Raw genomic sequence first — 19,691 nt, 5'->3', positions numbered from 1 at the left:
TCAAAATGCCAACATTTTTCATAGAGCTAGATCAAATAATCCTAAAATTTGTATGGGACCACAAAAGACCCCAGATAGCCAAAGCAACCCTGAAGAAGAAAAGCAAAGCTTGGAGACATCATGATTCCTGGCTTCAAGCTACATTACAAAGCTGTAGTCATCAAGACAGTATGGTACTGGCACAAAAACAGACACATAAATCAATGGAACAGAATAGAAAACCCAGAAATGGACTCACAACTATATAGTCAACTAATCTTTGACAAAGTAGGAATAAAAGTCTTTTACCAATAGAAAAAAGACAGTCTATTCAACAAATGGTATTGGGAAAACTGGACAGCAACCTGCAAAAGAATGAAACTGGAACACTTTATTACACCATAAACAAAAATAATTCAAAATGGATAAGACCTAAATGTGAGATAGGAAACCATCAAAATCCTAGAGGAGAACACAGAGAGAAACCTTTTCGACATTGACCACAGCAACTTCTTACCAGACACATCTCTGGAGGAAAGGGAAACAAAGGTAAAAACGAACTACTGGGACTTCATCAAGATAAAAACCTTCTGCACAGGGAAGGAAACAACAACACTAAAAGGCAGCCTATGGAATGGGAGAAGATATTGGAAAATGATGTATCTGATAAAGGATTAGTATCCAAAATATATAAAGAACTTATCAAATTCAACAGCCAAAAAACAAACAATCCAATTACAAAATGGGCAGAAGACATGAATAGACATTTTCCAAAGAAGATACCCAGATGGCTTATAGAGAAATGAAAAGATGCTCAACATCACTTATTATCAGGGAAATACAAATCAAAACCAGAATGAAATGCCACCTCAATCCCGTGAGAATGGCTAAAATTAACAAATCAGAAAACAACATATGTTGGTGAGGATGCAGAGAAAGGATAACCTTCTTACACTGTTGGTGGGAATGTAAACTGGTGCAGCCACTCTGGAAAACAATATGGAGGCTCCTCAAAAGTTTAAAATAGAACTACCCTATGACCCAGCAACTACACTACTAAGATTTTACCCAAAGGATACAAAAATACAGATTTGAAGGGGTACATGCACCCCAATGTTTACAGCAGCATTATCAACAATAGCTAAACAATGGAAAGAACATACTGATGAATGAATAAAGAGAAGATATGATGTTATTTTTTATATATAATGGACTACTACTCAGCCATCAAAAAGAATGAAATCTTGCCATTTGCAATGAAGTGGATGGATCTAGAGTCTATTATGCTAAGCAAAATATGTCAGTAAAAAAGACAAAAACCATATGATTTCATTTGTATGTGGAATTTAAGAAACAGAACAAATGAACATATGGAAAAGGGAAAAAAAAAAAGGAGAGAGAGGCAAAGCATAAGAGACTTTTTTTTTCCATAAGAGCCTCTGAACAATAGAAAACAAACTGAGGGTTGATGGAGGGGAAATGGGTGGGGGATGGCTAAATGGGTGATTTATATTAAGGAAGACACTTGCTGTGATGATCACTGGGTATTATACATAAGTGATGAATCACTAAATTCTCCTGAAACTGATATTACACTTTATGTTAACTAACTAGAATTTAAATAAAATTTTGAAAAAAATAAAATACCAAATAAAAATCACAGAGCTGAAAAATAACTGAACTGAAAAATTAACTTGAAAGTTTCAATAGCAAACTAGATTAAGCATAAGAAAAAATAACTGAACTCAAAGACAGGTCAGAGGAGCAAAAAGAAAACAAATTGAAAGCTTAGGGGACTTATGGAACACTATCAAGAGGAACAATATACACATAATATGAGTCTCAGAAGGCAAAGAGAAAGAAGGAAGGAATAATGTGATATGATAAAGGAGTTAGCTAGTGCTTTAGTGGTAACCATATTGAAATATATAAATGCATCAAATCAACAAACTGTATACCTTAAACTTATGCAATGTTATATATCAATTATATCTTAATTAAAAAAAAAAAACAGAAAGCTTATTCAAATAAATAATGGCTTGAAACTCCCCAAATGTATAGAAGAAAATTAATATCCAGATCCAAAAAGTTCAAAAGACAACAAATGAAATGTTCCTAAAGAAATTCACATTGAGATATATTACAATTAAATTATCAAAATTTAAATATAAAGAGATAATTCTGAGGGAAGCAAGAGAAAAGTGATTTATCATACATAATGGAACAACATTAAGACTTTAAGTAGAATTTTCAGCAGAAACCTTGCAGGCCGGAAGGCAGTAGGATGGTATATTCAAAGTACTGAGAGGGGAAAAAAGTCAACCAAAAATATTATACCCTGCAAATCTGAAGACATGAATAAGAGATTTCTGATTTCTGGTTCTGCATGTAAGGAGCCTGGAAGTCACCACTCCACCCTAACAGCATGCAAATACCAGAACAGACTGAAAAATCAACAAGCCTTCTTGGATTTGTAAGAAAGGCAAGGTCACAGGGCAAATCACATACTCCAGGATTGGAGAGAACACAGAGGTTTACAGATTACTAAAGTAGAGAATCAGTAGTGAAAAGTGCTGCTGGAACCAGTACCAGGGCATGTAATCCTGATTATAATTGATTAAATGCTAGAAGATCAGTATGGACAAATATGGAATAAAAATTCCAGAGAACTCATGAGGGAGCCCCCACAGCTTTGTGAGATTTACCTACAGGAGCTTGACAAAGATGCCATAGTAAATATCAGAGGAAAACCCCTCATACTTTCAGCAATGGGAGTGGAAAAGAAACGATTCTGAAATACATCAGAGCGCTCTGTTCTTAAGAGGGCCTGCATTCAGGGGAAATAAAACTGAGAAACACCTGTGAAGTTCATAGTGCAGAAGCATAACTTTACTACAAAACTGAGACTTAATCATAAGACTGTAGAACACCTCCTCTCTCCCCACACCTCATCAGTACATTACTAAAATATATATTTACAGCAGTTCCTTTTACCCATGACATAATGTCCAACTATCAAGAAAAATATTACAAGGCATACCAAAAGTCAAAAACAATTTGAAGAGACAGAGCAAGCATCAGAATCAGACATGGCAAGGATGTTTCAAAAGTCAAGGTAGCTCTCACCACTATACCTACATGACAAGACATACGAATGGGAGTTTCTCAAATAGAAATGAAAGGGTGCTAAACAACAATAATAAGGACATAAAAATGAATGAAACTCATTGGTAAGGGTAAATATATAGAAAATTCTGAGTACTTTATTTCTGAAATGCTGGTGGGTAAATCACTTTTAATTCTAATATGAATGTTAAAAGGCAAAATATCAAAACTACCTATAACTAAAAATATGTTAAAATATGTTAAAACATAAATATGAAATAATGTAAATTGTGACATCAATAACATAAGTGTGAGGGGGAATAGAAAAATTGTAAATTTTTGTATGTGATTAAAGTTGTTATTTGCTTAAAATACACTGTTATAGCTATACAGTATTTCATGTAAGCCACATGGTAACCAAAATGAAAATACCAATAGAAATCACACAAAAGAGGGAGGAAATGATGGCGGAGGAGTAGGGGACCCTATTCCAACCGGTCCCTGGAATTGAGCTGGATATCTACCAGACCACTCTGAACACTCACAAAATCAGCCTGAGATGTAAGAAGATAGATCTGGATCTCTACAAACAGAATATCGCAGGCAGTTGGTTTCAAGGTGTGAGGTGGGGAGCCACAATTCCACAGGCAGATATTGGAAGATAAGTGGAAGGGGAGGGAGCTGCAATAAGCGCTGGTGCTGGGAAGGTGAAATAACACAGGAGCACAAAAGCCTCTCACAATGGGGACCAGGCACAGACTGCAGACCAGTAGCAACAGGGAAAGGACTTTAGGGCAGCCCCCCAGACTGAAAGCTGGAGTGGTGGGGCTGCATGTGCAAACTGGGGGCAGCTAGCAGTTTTAGAAGCACAAAGGGCAGAGACATGCCCCAACCTGGAGGCGAGGACTGGAAGCGCTGTGGAGGGGCGCACAACCCAGGAAACTGCAGTTTATAGCAGCACAGAGAGAAATGGAGATAGTGTGGCCTGGAGAGCTCACTGAAGAACAGACTGTGGTCTCTCTGCTCTGAGGCAGAGGGTTGGAAATGATCTCTTCTGCTCTGACTCTAGGAAGAGACGCGAAAGCTGCCAGGGAAAGCCACCAGAGAACAAAAGCCCCCCAAAACCTGTTTTCACTGAGCCCATCCCCCCACCACAGGGGCAGGGCAACTCTGCCCAAAGAGGGTTGCCTGAGTAAAAGCATGGCAGGCCCCTCCACCAGAAGACAGGCTGGGAGAACAAGAGGCCTGCAACCCTAAGGTCCCTATAAAACAGGTGCATCTGGCTTGGGTTGTGGTCAATAATTTGGACTCTGTACATTCCCTCAACCACCCCTCAACAGAATGACTAGGAGGAGGAACCCCCAAAATAGGAAAGACTCAGGGACTGTGACTTCTGCCACAGATTGACAAATGGATACAGATATAACCAAGATGTTGGAGATGGAATTCAGGCTAGCAATTGTGAAGACAATAGTTAGAATGGAGAAATCAATTAATGGCAACATAGAATCTCTAAGGGCAGAAATGAAAGCTGAACTGGCAGAATTTACAATTGCTATCAATGAGATCCAATCTAATCTAGATAATCTAACAGCTAGGGTAAGCAAGGCAGAAGAACAAGTTAGTGATCTAGAAGACCAATTAATAGACAAGAAGGAAAAAGAGGAGGCCAGGGAGAAACAATTCAAAATCCATGAAAATAGAATCAGAGAAATAAGTGACACCATGTAATGTTCCAACGTCAGAATTATTGGGATCCCTGAGGGGGTGGAGAGAGAGAGAGACTAGAAGATATAATTGAGCAAATCGTAGCTGAGATCTTCCCTAATCTGGGGAATGAAACAAACATTTGTGTCCTAGAGGCAGAGAGGACCCCTCCCAAGATCAAGGAAAACAGGCCAACACCCCGGCATGTAATAGTAAAACTTGCAAATCTTAGAACCAAGGAAACCATCTTAAGGGCAGTTAGGGGGAAGAGATGCCTTATGTTCAGAGTGAGGAACATCAGAATAATGTCAGACCTATCCACAGAGACCTGGCAAGCCAGAAAGGCCTGGCAAGACATATTCGGGGTACTAAATGAGAAGAACATGGAGCCAAGAATACTTTATCCAGCAAGGCTATCATTTAGAATGGATGAAGAAATGCAGAGCTTCTAAGACTGGCAGAAAATGAAAGAATATGTGATGACTAAGCTGGCCCTGCCAGAAATACTAAGGGGGCTTCTATAAAAGGAGAAAGACCCTGAGAGTGATATAGAACAAAAATTTACAGAGACAATCTATAGAAACAAGGTCTTCACAGGCAACATGGATGACAATAAATTCATATCTTTCAATAATCACTCTCAACATGAACAGCCTAAATGCTCCCATAAAACAGCACAGGGTTGCAGATTGGATAAAAAGAAAGGACCCATCCATATGCTGTCTACAAAAGACTCATTTTGAACTTAAAGATACATCCAGACTGAAAGTGAAGGGATGGAGATCCATCTTCCATGCCAATGGACCTCAAAAGAAAGCTGGGGTAGCAATTCTTATATCAGAAAAATTAGATTTTAAGCTAAAGACTGTAGTTAGAGACACAGAAGGACATTATATCATTCTGAAAGTGTCTATCCAACAAGAAGATCTAACAATTGTAAATATCTATGCCCACAATATGGGAGCAGCCAACTACATAAGCCAACTGTTAACCAAAATAAAGAGTCATATTGATAACAATACGTTAATTGTAGGAGCCCTCAATACTCCACTCTCAGCAATAGAGGGATCATCTAGGCAGAAAACCAACAAAGAAACAAGAGCTTTGAATGACACACTGGGCCAGATGGACCTCATAGATATATTCAGAACATTTTACCCTAAAATAACAGAATACCCATCCTTCTCGAGTGCACATGGAACTTTCTCCAGAATAGACCAAATACTGGGCCACAAATCAGGTCTCAACCGATACCAAAAGACTGAGATTATTCCCTGCATATTCTCAGACCATAATGCTTTAAAACGGGAACTCAATTACAAGAAAAAAATTGGAAGAAATTCAAACATTTAGAAGCTAAAGACAACTCTGTACAATAATGTTTGGGTCAACCAAGAAATCAAAGAAGAACTTAAACAATTCATGGAAACCAATGAGAATGAAAACACATTGGTTCAAAACCTATGGGATACTGTAAAGGCAGTCCTAAGGTGGAAATACATAGCCATCCAAGCCTCACTCAAAAAAATAGATAAATTCCGAATTCACCAACTAACTTTACACCTTAAAGAACTAGAGAAAAAGCAACAAATGATGCCTAAGCCACACATTAGAAGAGAAATAATTAAGATTAGAGCAGAGATCAATGAATTAGACACCAGAAACACAGTAGATCAGATCAATGAAACTAGAATCTGGTTCCTTGAAAGAATTAATAAGATCAATAACCACTGGCCAGATTTTTCCAAAAGAAAAGAGAAAGGACCCAAATTAATAAAATTATGAATGAAAGGGGAGAGATCACGACTAACACCAAGGAAATAGAAACAATTATTAGAAATTATTAACAACTATATGCCAATAAATTAAGCAACCTGGAAGAAATGGATGCATTCCTGGAATTCTATAAACTGCCAAGACTGAAACAGGAAGAAATTGACAACCTGAATAGGCCAATAACCAGTAACAAGATTGAACCAGTGATCAAAAACCTCCCAAAAAACAAAGAGTCCAGGGCCTGATGGATTCCCTGGGGAATTCTACCAAACATTCAAAGAAGAAATAATACCTATTCTCCTAAAGCTGTTTCAAAAAATAGAAACCGAAGGAAAGCTTCCAGACTCATTCTATGAGGCCAGCGTTACCTTAATCCCCAAACAAGGGATTCTCCATCAAAAAGGAGAATTTCAGACCAATGACCCTGATGAATATGGATTCCAAAATCTCAATTAGCAATAATCGCGCCTCGGATAAACCTCATTGGCTACGATACTGCCACTGCGCAAAGCTGGATTCCAAAATCTCAACAAAATCATAGCAAATAGGATCCAACAATACATTAAAAGGATCATCCACCACGACCAAGTGGGATTTATCCCAGGGATGCAAGGGTTGTTCAACATTCACAAATCAATCAATGTGATAGAGTACATTAATAAGAGGAGAGAGAAGAACCATATGGTCCTCTCAATTGATGCAGAAAAAGCATTTGACAAAATAGAGCACACTTTCCTGATTAAAACTCTTCAGAGTATAGGGATAGAGGGAACATTCCTCAGGTTTATAAAATCCATCTATGAAAAACCCACAGTGAATATCATCCTCAATGGGAAAAGGCTGAAAGCCTTTCCCTTAAGATCAGGAACACGTCAAGGATGCCCACTCTTGCCATTATTTTTCAACATAATACTAGAAGTCCTAGCAACAGCAATCAGACAACAAAAAGAAATAAAAGTTATTCAAATTGGCAAAGAAGAAGTCAAACTCTCTCTCTTCACAGATGACATGATACTTTATGTGGAAAATCCAAAAGACTCCACCCCCGAATTACTAGAACTCATCCAGCAATTCAGTAATGTGGCAGGATACAAAATCAATGCACAGAAATCAGTTGCTTTCTTGTACACTAACAATGCAACTGTAGAAAGAGAAATTAGAGAAACGATTCCATTTACAATAGCACCAAAAAACGTAAGATACCTCGGAATAAACCTAACCAAAGAGGTAAAGGATCTATACTCTAGGAACTACAGAACACTCATGAGAGAAATTGAAGAAGACACAAAAAGGTGGTGCCTGGGTGGCTCAGTCGTTAAGCGTCTGCCTTCAGCTCAGGTCATGATCCCAGGGTCCTGGGATCAAGCCCCACATTGGGCTCCCTGCTCCAAGGGAAGCCTGCTTCTCTCTCTCCCACTCCCCCTGCTTGTGTTCCTGCTCTCGCTGTGTCTCTCTCTGTCAAATAAATAAACAAAATCTTTAAAAAATAAATAAATAAATAAACAGTGTTGCTGGAGGGGAAGTCCGTGGGGCATGGGGTACCTGGGTGATGGGCACTAAGGAGGGCACTTGATGTGATGAGCCCAGCAGTTATATGCAACTGATGAATCACTAAATTCTACTCCTGAAACTAGTAATATTAGTATATGTTAACTAAAGTGAATTCAAATAAAAATTTAAAAATAAATAAATATGAATGTTCGTAGAAACATTATTTTTAATAGCTAAATTGGAAACAACCATAATATCTCTCAATACGTAAAGTGTGAAAATATCTAAACCTTGTATGGGAATGTAGTTGTTTAGAAATTCAATTTTTTAAATAGATTTCATGTGATTAAGATTTTCTGTTATTTGTCCCCTCAATTTCGATAAGTTGCCCTTTTCAGGGAAGTTGTCCATTTCATCTAAATTACCAAATCTGTTGACATAAAGTTTTCATAATACTTCAAAATATCATTTTATCTTCTGTATGACTAATCATATCTCCCTTCATCCCTAATATTGATGGAAATTGTTTTTGTCCTAGGTCAGTCTTACTAGGGGTTATTAAAGTTATTAGTCCTTTTAAAGAACTAAATTCTGGGCTTTAATTTTTTTCTATTTATTTTTCCTTTTTTCTCTCTCATTGATTTTACCCTTATCTGCATTTTTTCCTTCCTCTACGTTTTAACCCTTTACAGAGTATTGCATTTTGTATTGGAAGGCAACTATTTTAATGGCAACCTTCCTTAATCCTCTTGTTGCTGAGTTTTAGTTAGGCCTTGGGGTAGGGAACAGAGGTGATTAGAGTCTCTCCTACCTCAGAGCTTGATCCTTCCTCCTAAGGATTAGCCTTTCTGGTCTCAGCTGAATGTCTGGGGTTTTAGCAAAGTCATTCTACTCTGCCCAGGCTGAAAATCCAACATCTCCCAACACTATTTGACAGTATTACCTCCATTTTACTCTCTGCTCTTCAGTAGAGTCTTAGCCAGCACACAGGCAGCCTAATATTTAGTCAAGGGTATAAGGACTGCTCCCCTCCCTGCAAAAAAATCATACATCTGATGGCCTCTCTTCCCTGGTCCTGTGTTATGCCAGTTCCAGCTGCTTCAGCAGCTCTGAACTGTAAACCCTTCAACTTCTGTTTGGTTCCAACTCCCTATGCTATGGTTAAGACTTTATCCTCAGTCAGAAGGGCCAAGTTGAATGTGACTCACCTTCTGGGCTTTCTTTTCTCTCAAAGGAAAAAAAAATCCTGACCTGCCTATTGTCAAATGTCTCCAAACAGGTGTCTCATGTATTTTGTTTTGCTTTCTACTTGCAGATGCTGACAAAGACAATATTGTACTAGTTACTTTATTTTTAATTTCATTATCTCTCAGTTGCAATACAGCAATAGAATCTGACCCTTCACTTGAATTTACTTCTTTCCAATCTCTTCTCACAAAATAAATATCTCACAGACTAAAGTTAACTTTCTCACACACTTAAAAATTTCTTGACTCCTGGGTGCCTAGGTGGTTCAGTCTGTTAAGCGTCTGCATTTGGTTCAGGTCATGATCCCAAGTTCCTGGGATTGAGTCCCTCATCGGGCTCCCTGCTCAGCAGGGAGTCTGCTTCTCCCTCTACCCTTCCCTCCTGCTCATGATCTCTCTCTCTCTCTCTCAAATAAATAAATAAATAATCTTTTTAAAAAAGTTCTTGACTCCTATCTGCATTTTGGGATACAATGCAAACTCCTATGTTTCACATGTGAACCTATTCAGATTCTGTACCCAATATATTTTTGCATCCTCACTTTCCTTTCTATAAGGCAGCTCTTTCTATAAGGTCTTTCCACAAAATAATTTCCACCACTTCCTCCACAGCTCAGGTCCTATGACATCTCAATTAAAATGAATCTGTATTTAGGGGCTTCTTATTCTTAGCTCCTTAACCCACTTTCTTTCTCTCTCAGACCCCTACTAATACTTCTGATGGTTTAAAAGACCTTTTTAGGATAGGACGTTCCTGAGTTCCAAATTTGAAAAGCAGTTGTTCTGTTCAATCTGCCTTCATAGTAATTGACACATTATGTTTGGGCTTCTGACTGCTTGCCCAATAATTCTGTGGGGTAGAAAGCATTATTTTTCTTCCACCAATGGCACCTTGATGAAATAAAAAAATGTAAATCTACAGAGCATAAAGGAAAAGTTACCTTTATAAATGAAGAATCTGGATACAATGTTCCTGATTTGTTGTATGCATACACCGGGAAATGAGGGTCTAAAAATGACCTAATTCAACCAAAGTAATGACACTTCATTGTAACAGTAACATTAGCAAAAATAGAATCCTGATATTAAATAATTTTTCAATTTTATAAGCTCAAATATCCAAAAATTACATGGACTCATCTCTCCATTATCTCATTTGCCTTCTGATAGCATATTTTGTTTAAGAAAAAATACTAAGCAATATAATCTATAGCAGTAAGGACACCATAATGACATAGACTTATGTATACTAGAAACCAGGACTTCCAGATTTCCATGGCAAAATTTTCTTTTAGAGTCAACAATCGTAAATCTCATGGCATAAATATTTACTAATTTGTTAATATTTACTAACAAGTAGCCATGGATTGGTAAGAAACAAAAAGTATATGCTTTTTCCATTAGTTTTCATGAAATTATACCGTGGTGAGAACAACCTCCAAATTCTCAATGCCTCAAAACAACAATGAATGTTCTTCACAAGTTTATTGCAGGTTCAGCTCCATTCTGGAACCCAGGAAAAGACATACCTCCTACCCTGTGGAACATGCCTTTCTTGTAGCAGAAGGAGAAAAGAAATTGTAGAAGCATACAATAGTCCCTAAAGCCTTTGTTTAGAAGCAGAAATTAGTGCTTTGCTCACATTTCTTAAGCTACATGAATCCTACAGACAAACCTCATATAAATAGTACCGAAGCGTAATCTTACAGAGAAGATAGTGATTGTTATGGAACAATCTGACCCCAGGATTAATTGCCAGGAAACCGGGGTTTCTCAAGGATTCCAAACACCAAGGGGCAGTTCAAGGCCAGAATCAAAGAGGGACCAGAGCACTCACGGAGTATGCACATTCACCACTACTTCTCTTTCCAGACCTGCTTCATCTTCTCTCATTCCAGACAGCTCTTCCTTTTTCTCAATTCAAATTACAAAACTAGAGAGCTTCCCAGAAAAAAACACAAAACAAAACAAAACACTGATATTTATCAGCTCAGAGTCCACATATATTCAAGGGCAACGCCAGATGACACAGGTTGCTTTAGGAGCAAGTACCTGGAACATGAATTCTGGCCCAAGGGCAGAGCCACATTTTAGTAACTAAGCATGTCAATGGAGGTGGTGGAAATGGGAATCCAGAAGCATCTGCCAGGAGAAGGAAATTCAACAGATTACTGACAAGCGTAATTAAAAGGATAAAACTTTAGTTTGCAAGTTCATTCATCCTGGGTCTTCAAAAGTATACTTTTGAAGTATAAATAACAAAAAAGTCTGCCTTAATCAGTGAATTAATAGAAATACAAAATAACAAATTAGTCTACTTGCAGATGTTTTAACCCTTTACAGAGTATTGCATTTTGTATTGGAAGGCAACTAATTTAATGGCAACCTTCCTTAATCCTCTTGTTGCTGAGTTTTAGCAAAACTTAATAACAAAATAACAAAAAAGTCTGCCTTAATCAGTGAATTAATAGAAATACACATGACCACTCAATGTAAGGAAAATGAACAACAAAAGGGTGGAAGGCAAACTTAAAAGAAGTTCCTAATGAAGTTGAATGAAGAAATTGGTTAAAGAAAATAATCATTATTTCAAGAAAATTTAAAAAAGCTAATAAGCTTTCAGAGCAGATCTTTTCAAGAAAAAAAAAGATACTTTGAAACTAAAATGATAACAGATGAAAATAAATAATTCAATAAATGTGTCTAAGAGAATTTGTTTGCTAAGAATAGAAATAGAGTCCTAGTCAATAAAGAGAACATATTTTGCTAGTAAAAAACACAGCTAAAATAAAGATTTGAAAATAGTTGAAGGAAAAACTATACTATAGCGGGCAGATTCATAAGACCCAAGATGAAACCATGGATTTCCATAAAATCTTTAAAAATGTGTAGAGATTTAAAACTAAAATGAAAATTTCAGGGATTTATCATATGTCAGGGAGGATTAATGTAATACCACACATGCATACATGTGTACTCACATGTACACAAAACATACTGGAAAACTGATGTAAGATGAATGATATCATGTTATAAAAATTAATAGCAAAGGAATAGGACTCACAAATTCTACACACTGTCAAGATGTTATTCAATTATGAGAACAAAAGGGACATTTGCAAATATGTACAAATCCAGAAAACATGTCATCTGCATATTCTAACTGAAGAAGAAAACGATGTGAAAGTATACTAAATAAACAATACCTGAGTCAGCATAAAATTGCAAATAAAAAAACAGTGATAAAACTTGTAAAATGCAATACAGTTGTAAAATACTGAACGCCTCAGATTTATATCTTAAATATAAAATAAATTTTTAATACTATAGGAATATTATGATATAAGTTCAGAATATGAGAGACACAAGAGAAAAATCTGAAAACCTATAAAAATAGTGAATAAAATGATTACATGAAAATTTCATTTTTATAGCAATGAATCCCACAAACATGAGGGGGGAACCAATAGGCTGGGGAGTATATGTGCAACATCTAGAACAGATAAAAGGTTAACATCTACAATAAACAAAAATTCCCACAATCTGATCGTGGAGAAAAAATTTAAAAAGATAAGCCATGGATTGAAAATAACTCAAAACAAATGATTGAAACTAAAAACCCAAAGATAAAACAAAACATAGGGGAAGAAATTCAGTTAGAATAGTCAGTAAACATTTGAAAAGATTACTCTTAAACAATTAAAACATATTGAAAGCATTATTTAAAGCAGAATAAAGGGGCACCTGGGTGGGTCAGTTGGGTAAGTGGCTGCCTTCCACTCAGGTCATGATCCCAGGGTCCTGGAATTGAGATGGCATTGGTTCCCTGCTCAGCAGGGAATCTGCTTCTCCCTCTCCCTTTGCCACTCCCCCTGCTTGTGCTCTCTCCCTCTCTCTCTCTCAAATAAATAAATAAATAAATAAAATCTTTAAAAAAATAAAGCAGAATAAAGCACTAGCACATATTAAAACACAATACAATACCATTTCTTATCTGTTAATTAATGAAAATAAATAAGTGAAGATACTAATTTTGGTCAGAATATAGAGAAAAGAAATGTTTTCGAATGATTGGTGTGAGTGAAAATTGGTATAAACCCTCAAGTAAAAATGGGTAGCATATAGCACTCCTGAGAATAGCATCATTTATAACCCACCAATTTCACTGGTGCCCAGGATATCCACAATACACCTTTTCTTGTTATAAATATGGGTGAATAAATAATAAATAAGATATACTTATTTGATAGTTACATATGTATTTAAAATATATGAACTTATTTTGCACACATAAATATGAATGAATCTCAAAAAATAATATTATACAAAATGTTGCATGAAAAGCACAACCCCAAAACCAGAACCACATTCAATAACATGATAAATATCTACTGCTCACACTTCTGGGTCATGAGTGAGTAGCAGTAGTAGTTCTGCTAATGGTAGCCAGACTTGCTCAATGGTCTGGGATTCAACCATTCATTCAGCTGAATGTTAAATGATTCATTCATTCATCTGGATTCTGGATTCATTCATTCAGCTGAATGTTGGTTGATCTAGGGATGATTAGAGCACCTTGGCTGTGCTCCACCTATCTCCATTTTCCAGGAAGCTGGCCCAAGCATATACTTGTAGGGATGGCAGAGCAAAAAGATGGAGAGCAGGAAAGAAGGTGAGTTTTTTCAAACCTGTGTAAGTCACATAGTCATAGAATGGGCTACATGATTTGCAGGGCCTGTGATGAAATGAAAATACAAGGGTTATTATTTTTTTTAGAAGTACTAAGAATCTCACGGCAGCAACATACAGGGCATTTTCTAACCATGGGACCCTGAAGGACCATGTACCCATGAAGTTGGCCTTGCATAAATAAACTCAGATCCAAGGGCTGGGGAGTGGGGAGGCTGGGGAAGATGTATATTTTCTACCTCTTGATGATAGGAACTCAAAGTTACATGGCAAAGAGTGAAGATACAGGGAGAAGTAAAGAATTGGGGTCACTTTAGTAGTCCACCATATTAAGATAAATAAATTATATAGAGGAGTATTGTGCCATTTATGTCTATTTAAGGCAATACTGAAAACATGATGATTTTTATTAATCTCTAGGCATACAGATGAATGAAGAAAAATTATGACAGAAGAGTATGTGTCAGTATCATAATTGTGATTAGCACTGGGGAATGAAAGAACTGAATATGTGTGGGCATGGGAATAATAGATTTCACTATTACCTACAATGTACACATTTAGAAGAATATATAAAAAAAATGCTTACATGTGTGTCACTCATGGTGAGAACCTAATTGTTTATATGATTCTCAGAATTTTCCTTTTTTATTTTTAATCAAAATAAAAAAATCAATATAAAAAATCTGAGACTAATACAAATTATGCACTTTGGGTGATAATGATGTGTCAATGTAGGATCATTAATTATAACAAATGTATCATTTTTGTGGGGCATGTTGATAACAGGAGAGGCTCTACCTGTGTGGGGGCACGGGGCATACAGAAACTCTCTGTACCTTCCACTCAATTTTGCTGTGAACCTAAAACTGCTCTGAAAAAATAAATATTAAATAGGAAACAAGAAAATGAAAAAAGCTGATAATTGTTTGGAGAAGTTATTTAGGGAAATCTAAATTGACACAAAGATGCAATATAATATTTTAGCACATCTCACATACTTTTGAAAATCTAAACTGATTTCAGAAACTGGCCATTTCTCTCAAAATCCTAATACAAAAAGGTGAGTAATAAAGAAGGTTGTTGTGAAAATTTAATCAGTTACTACATGCAAATTGCTTAGAAATATGCCTGACAAGGTGTGCCTAGGTGGCTCAGTTGGTTAAGCGACCAACTCTTGATTTAGGCTCAGGTCTTGATCTCAGGGTCATGAGATCAAGCCCCACTTTGGGCTCCAAGCTAGGCATAGAGTCTGCTTAAGATTCTCTCTCTCCTTTTCCCTCTGTCCCTTCCTGCTCACCCCCCACTCATGTGCACACTCTTTCTCTCTAAATGAAAGAAAGAAAAAGAAAGAAAGAAATATGTCTGGCAATTGGTATGTGCTCTATAAATGTCAGTTACTTTTGTTGTTATTGTTATTATTATTACTATTATTACTGTTATTCATAGTTCCTGATTCAGAAACCCATTTCTTGATAACAAGCCTACAAAACAAAATCTCTATTACATAAGATAGACATACAAGGATGTTTATTGCAGGACTCTATAGTGATAATTCCTGCAACTAACCTCATTATCTATCAATATTACATACTATGGAATGTTATCTATTAAAAATGAATTAAAAATATATACATAGAGCAAGAAAATGAACACCATTATTATTATTATTATTTTTTAAGATTTTATTTATTTGAGAGAGAGAGAATGAGAGACAGAGAGCACGAGAGGGAAGAGGGCAGAGGGCAGAGGGAGAAGCAGACCCCCTGCTGAGCAGGGAGCCCGATGTGGGACTCGATCCCGGGACTCCAGGACCATGACCTGAGCCGAAGGCAGTCGCCCAACCAACTGAGCCACCCAGGCGCCCCAATTATTATTATTTTTAAAGATTTTATTTATTTGACAGAGAGAGATAGCGAGAGCAGGAACACAAGCAGGGGGAGTGGGAGAGGGAGAAGCAGGCTTCTTGCGGAGCAGGGAGCCCGATGTGGGACTCGATCCCAGGACCCCAGGATCATGACCTGAGCCAAAGGCAGACGCTTAATGACTGAGCCACCCAGGTGCCCGAACACCATTATTAAATAAGACCTACTAGTGGCAAAACTGTATTTCTATTTGTGTAAAAACGAACTTTATTGATCAGTTTCTATAGGTTTTATCTAAGGGAAAGATGAAATTTAGAATAGAAAATGGTGGAAATATACACACAAGATTATTATTGGTTTCCTCAAAGAGCAAAAGTAAAAAACAAAATTTAAAAGATTAAATTATTATACCAAGATGAGAAAAAAATGGTCTAATATCAAGTAAAATGCTTAGTCACATAAATATGTAAAATGACATGAAGACAAACAAAATTAAACATGTACAAATAAAATTACTCCTTTACATTGATGTTTTTATGGTTATATTTCAAGGAGTTACATAGAATAATTTTAATTTATCTAATATACGTTAATACTTATATCATTAAATTAGAATTAGGCTCCAATATTAGATTTAAATCTCAAGATGAAGACTTGAAATTCTAATCTGTCATAAATCACAAAGATATAACATGTTAAATAAATACAACAGGCAAGCTCTTGTTTAGGCTTAACATAGGGTAGTAATTGTAAAAATTGAAGAAATGAAAGAAGTGTATGAAAAGAAAAATGACCACTTACTGTTTTTTAAGATGGAAAGTATATGTTTCCCTGTCAATTTTGATGGCATATGTGACCTACAGCAAAGTATTCAGAGAAAAAGTAATTAGTAGAAATCTAAAATTCTTAATTCAAAAGCTATAATTTCTTAAATATAGGTTCTCATTCATGTAAACAGATGGTATCACACATGTCTCAAAATTATATATACATGCATGTTGCTATGTTTCTTCCATCTTGGAATATATGACAGAATTAATCATAATTCAATGTAAATAAAATCAAGGAGTCTAAATCTATTTCTAAACTAATAGCATCAGTCATTAGAATTTACTATCATAATGAAATTTTAATTTAAAATGGTTACATTTAGAAATGTTGAGTAATCTTTGAAGAAACTTGAATTTAATTATCTTTTTTCTACTTTCCAATTTCTAGCCCAAATAAATTGAAAATTAAAGAATATAGCACAGGTAGTGGGGAGCTAAGATAACAGAGTAGTAGGAGGACCCTAGGCTTGCCTCATCCCTGAACACAGATGGATAACTATCAAATCATTCTAAATACTCAAGAAATCAATCTGAGGAATGCACTAGAGAGATGAAGCCACATTGTGGAAGGTAGAAGGTGTGAAGACATGGTTTAGGGGAGAAACAGATTGCAGATACTGCAGAGGGGAGGGAGCCCTAGTCACAGGGAGAGCCAAGACAGAGAGAGGAGCACACAGGGGATAGCATTTCCCCAAAGCCATTGACTGGGAAAATGAGAGGGGCTGATTTTCAGGAGGTTTTACAACCAGTGGGGCTCAAAGACTGGCGTTTTAGAGTTAATGGGAGTTGTGGAGCCCGGAGGGTGCTGCAGTGCTCCTGTGGAGAAGGAGGGCAGATAGCCCAGGGACAGACAGCGTGATCTGAGGTTCCCCGGAATGCACTAGGAGAGACCATTCCCCCTTCTTGGGGTGCATCTGGGAGAGGCAGCATTGCCTCTCTGGGGACAAAAGAGCCAATGGGCACCATTACCTTCCCCTGCCCCTCAGCATCGGTGCAGAGACACCTGCTGAGGGTGCCTATCCTGGACTCTGGCCCTTTGCTGCACTTTATTCCAAATTCTGTGCCCCTGTGCTTTGGTATGACTGCCCTTCTGGAATGAACCTGCATCAGTCCCAGAACAGTGAGACCCTACCCCAGAGGAACAGCGTGAGTCCACACCAGCCCAGGTCCCTAAAGTTTGGAGTTTTAAAACTCAGCTGACCTGCCTGGGATAGAGGCCAAGGTGCACAGTGCTGTCAGTCAGGCAGGAGGCCAATGCAGACAGGGTGAAGGCAGCAATTTGAGGCATGCCTGGGACACATGAGGGGAGATTGTTTGCTCTTCAGGGAGGACTTCCTTGGGAGCAGCATGTGCGAACGCCCCTCTCCAGGGACGAGGGAGCTGGCTGGCACCATTTCTCTCTCCTGCCCCTCAGCATAAACTAACTTCATAAGCAGGACACCACCAACACTGACTGCCTAAGCTGTTACACCAAGTTCCACAACCCTGTGCTCTGCAAGTATGGCTTTTCTCAGGCAAGTGTACCTGAGAACCAGAGCAGCGGGCCCCTCCCCAAGAAGACCAGCACAAACCCCTGCACACACCATGTCTACTGACCATAGTGTTCTGCAAAACTTCAGCTCTCAAGTCGTTTTTGAAAAGCAAGCAAGAGCACACCTAGTTAAAACGCCACACTCTGGCCAAGGTCCAAACACCCCCTCAGGCAAGGAGAAACTGCAGAAGACTGATATGAGGGAAAGAGCAACCAAACCACAACAGCAGAGTGCACAAAGCACACACCAGAGACACTTCCTGAAGCACCAGGCCCTGGACCGTATCTTTTTCATAAAGCCATCACTCTTGGGAGCCAAAACCTAACAGGCTTTGCTAACACACAGAAGACAGAGACCTAGAGAAAATGCCAAGATGAAGGAATTCATCCCCAAAGAAAAAAAAACAAGAAAAGGTCACAGCCAGGGATCTAATCAAAGCATATATAAGTAATATACCTGATCCAGCATTTAAAGCAACAATCATAAGAATACTAGCTGGGCTTGAGAAAAACATAGAAGACACCAGGGAGTCTCTTACCACAGAAATAAAAGACCTAAAAACTAGTCAGGTCAAAATGAAAAATGCAATAACGGAGATTTGAAACTGACTGGATGTGATAACCACTAGGATGGAAGAAGCAGAGGAATGATTTAGTGATACAGAAGATAAAATTATGGTCCCTCTTCTTTTCAGCTTAGCACAGGTCCCCTTTTCAGATTAAAGGAAGTACCCTAACTGTAAGAACACTCTTCTCCCTGTCCTCTTTAGGAATTGCCTCAGCTACAGAGGGTCACCTCACACCAAGTCACAACTTTCTGAGACAGCCCATGTTTAATGAGAACCCCCTTCATCCCAACTCCAGATATTGATGGGCCATGCTAGCTTCACACATTGTTGAGACTCAGAGTCTCCATCTCCCCCTTCCCACTTCCTCCCCTTCCCTTCCACAGGGGTTCATCACAAGAGCATACCCTAATAAATTGCCTTCACAGGAATCTTCTCAAAGACTGCATCCCAAAGAACCCAATCTGTGACATCATCATAAAACATACACGTTCATCACTGCATAGCACATGGTCAATGTGAGTAAATTTTCCACTTTGCAAAGAATGTGAATTTTGTCATTGGGTACAGTTTTCTGCATAAGTCATTTTAAACCTCATGTTCAGTCTTCTGTAACTTTACAGCTATTAATAAAGGTGTGTTGACATTTCCCCAATTTATTGTGATATTATTTCTTTCTGCTTTTATCTGTAGTTTTTGGCCTTACATATTTTAGAGCTCTGTTTCTGAGTACAAACAGATTTAGTATGGTGATATCTTCAGGATAAATTGATCACATTATCATTAAGGTACCTTTCATCTCTTGAAGTGCTTCTTTAACTTTATCTGATATTGCTATAGTTGCACCAGCTTACTTTTGATGTTTCACTTTTTTATTTTTTAGCATTTGATCCGTTCTGTTGTAA

The 19,691-nt window shown here is 37.5% G+C and overlaps 1 protein-coding gene and 1 pseudogene across 1 annotated transcript in view; both read right to left on the bottom strand.

Annotated features, from left to right (window-relative positions):
* Positions 1-19,691, bottom strand: part of LOC123847768 (A disintegrin and metallopeptidase domain 3-like) — a 116,693-nt gene that overhangs the window by 86,455 nt on the left and 10,547 nt on the right. Inside the window, exons 3-4 of the mRNA XM_045879538.1 lie at positions 16,661-16,716; positions 10,247-10,325 (exon numbers count right to left, since the gene is read on the bottom strand). Of these exons, the coding sequence (XP_045735494.1) occupies positions 10,247-10,325; positions 16,661-16,716 (135 nt within the window). The remainder of the gene's footprint in view (positions 1-10,246; positions 10,326-16,660; positions 16,717-19,691) is intronic.
* On the bottom strand, positions 6,960-7,080 carry LOC123849031 (U4 spliceosomal RNA; annotated as a pseudogene).

Source organism: Mirounga angustirostris, unplaced genomic scaffold (genome assembly GCF_029215605.1).
Source record: "Mirounga angustirostris isolate CCGP_5_RB_7025 unplaced genomic scaffold, mMirAng1.0.hap1 SCAF_2, whole genome shotgun sequence".
In the NCBI taxonomy this organism is placed as follows: Eukaryota; Metazoa; Chordata; class Mammalia; order Carnivora; family Phocidae; genus Mirounga; species Mirounga angustirostris.
Note: the sequence above shows the minus strand (reverse complement) of the source record. Positions and strands in the feature narration are given on the sequence as shown.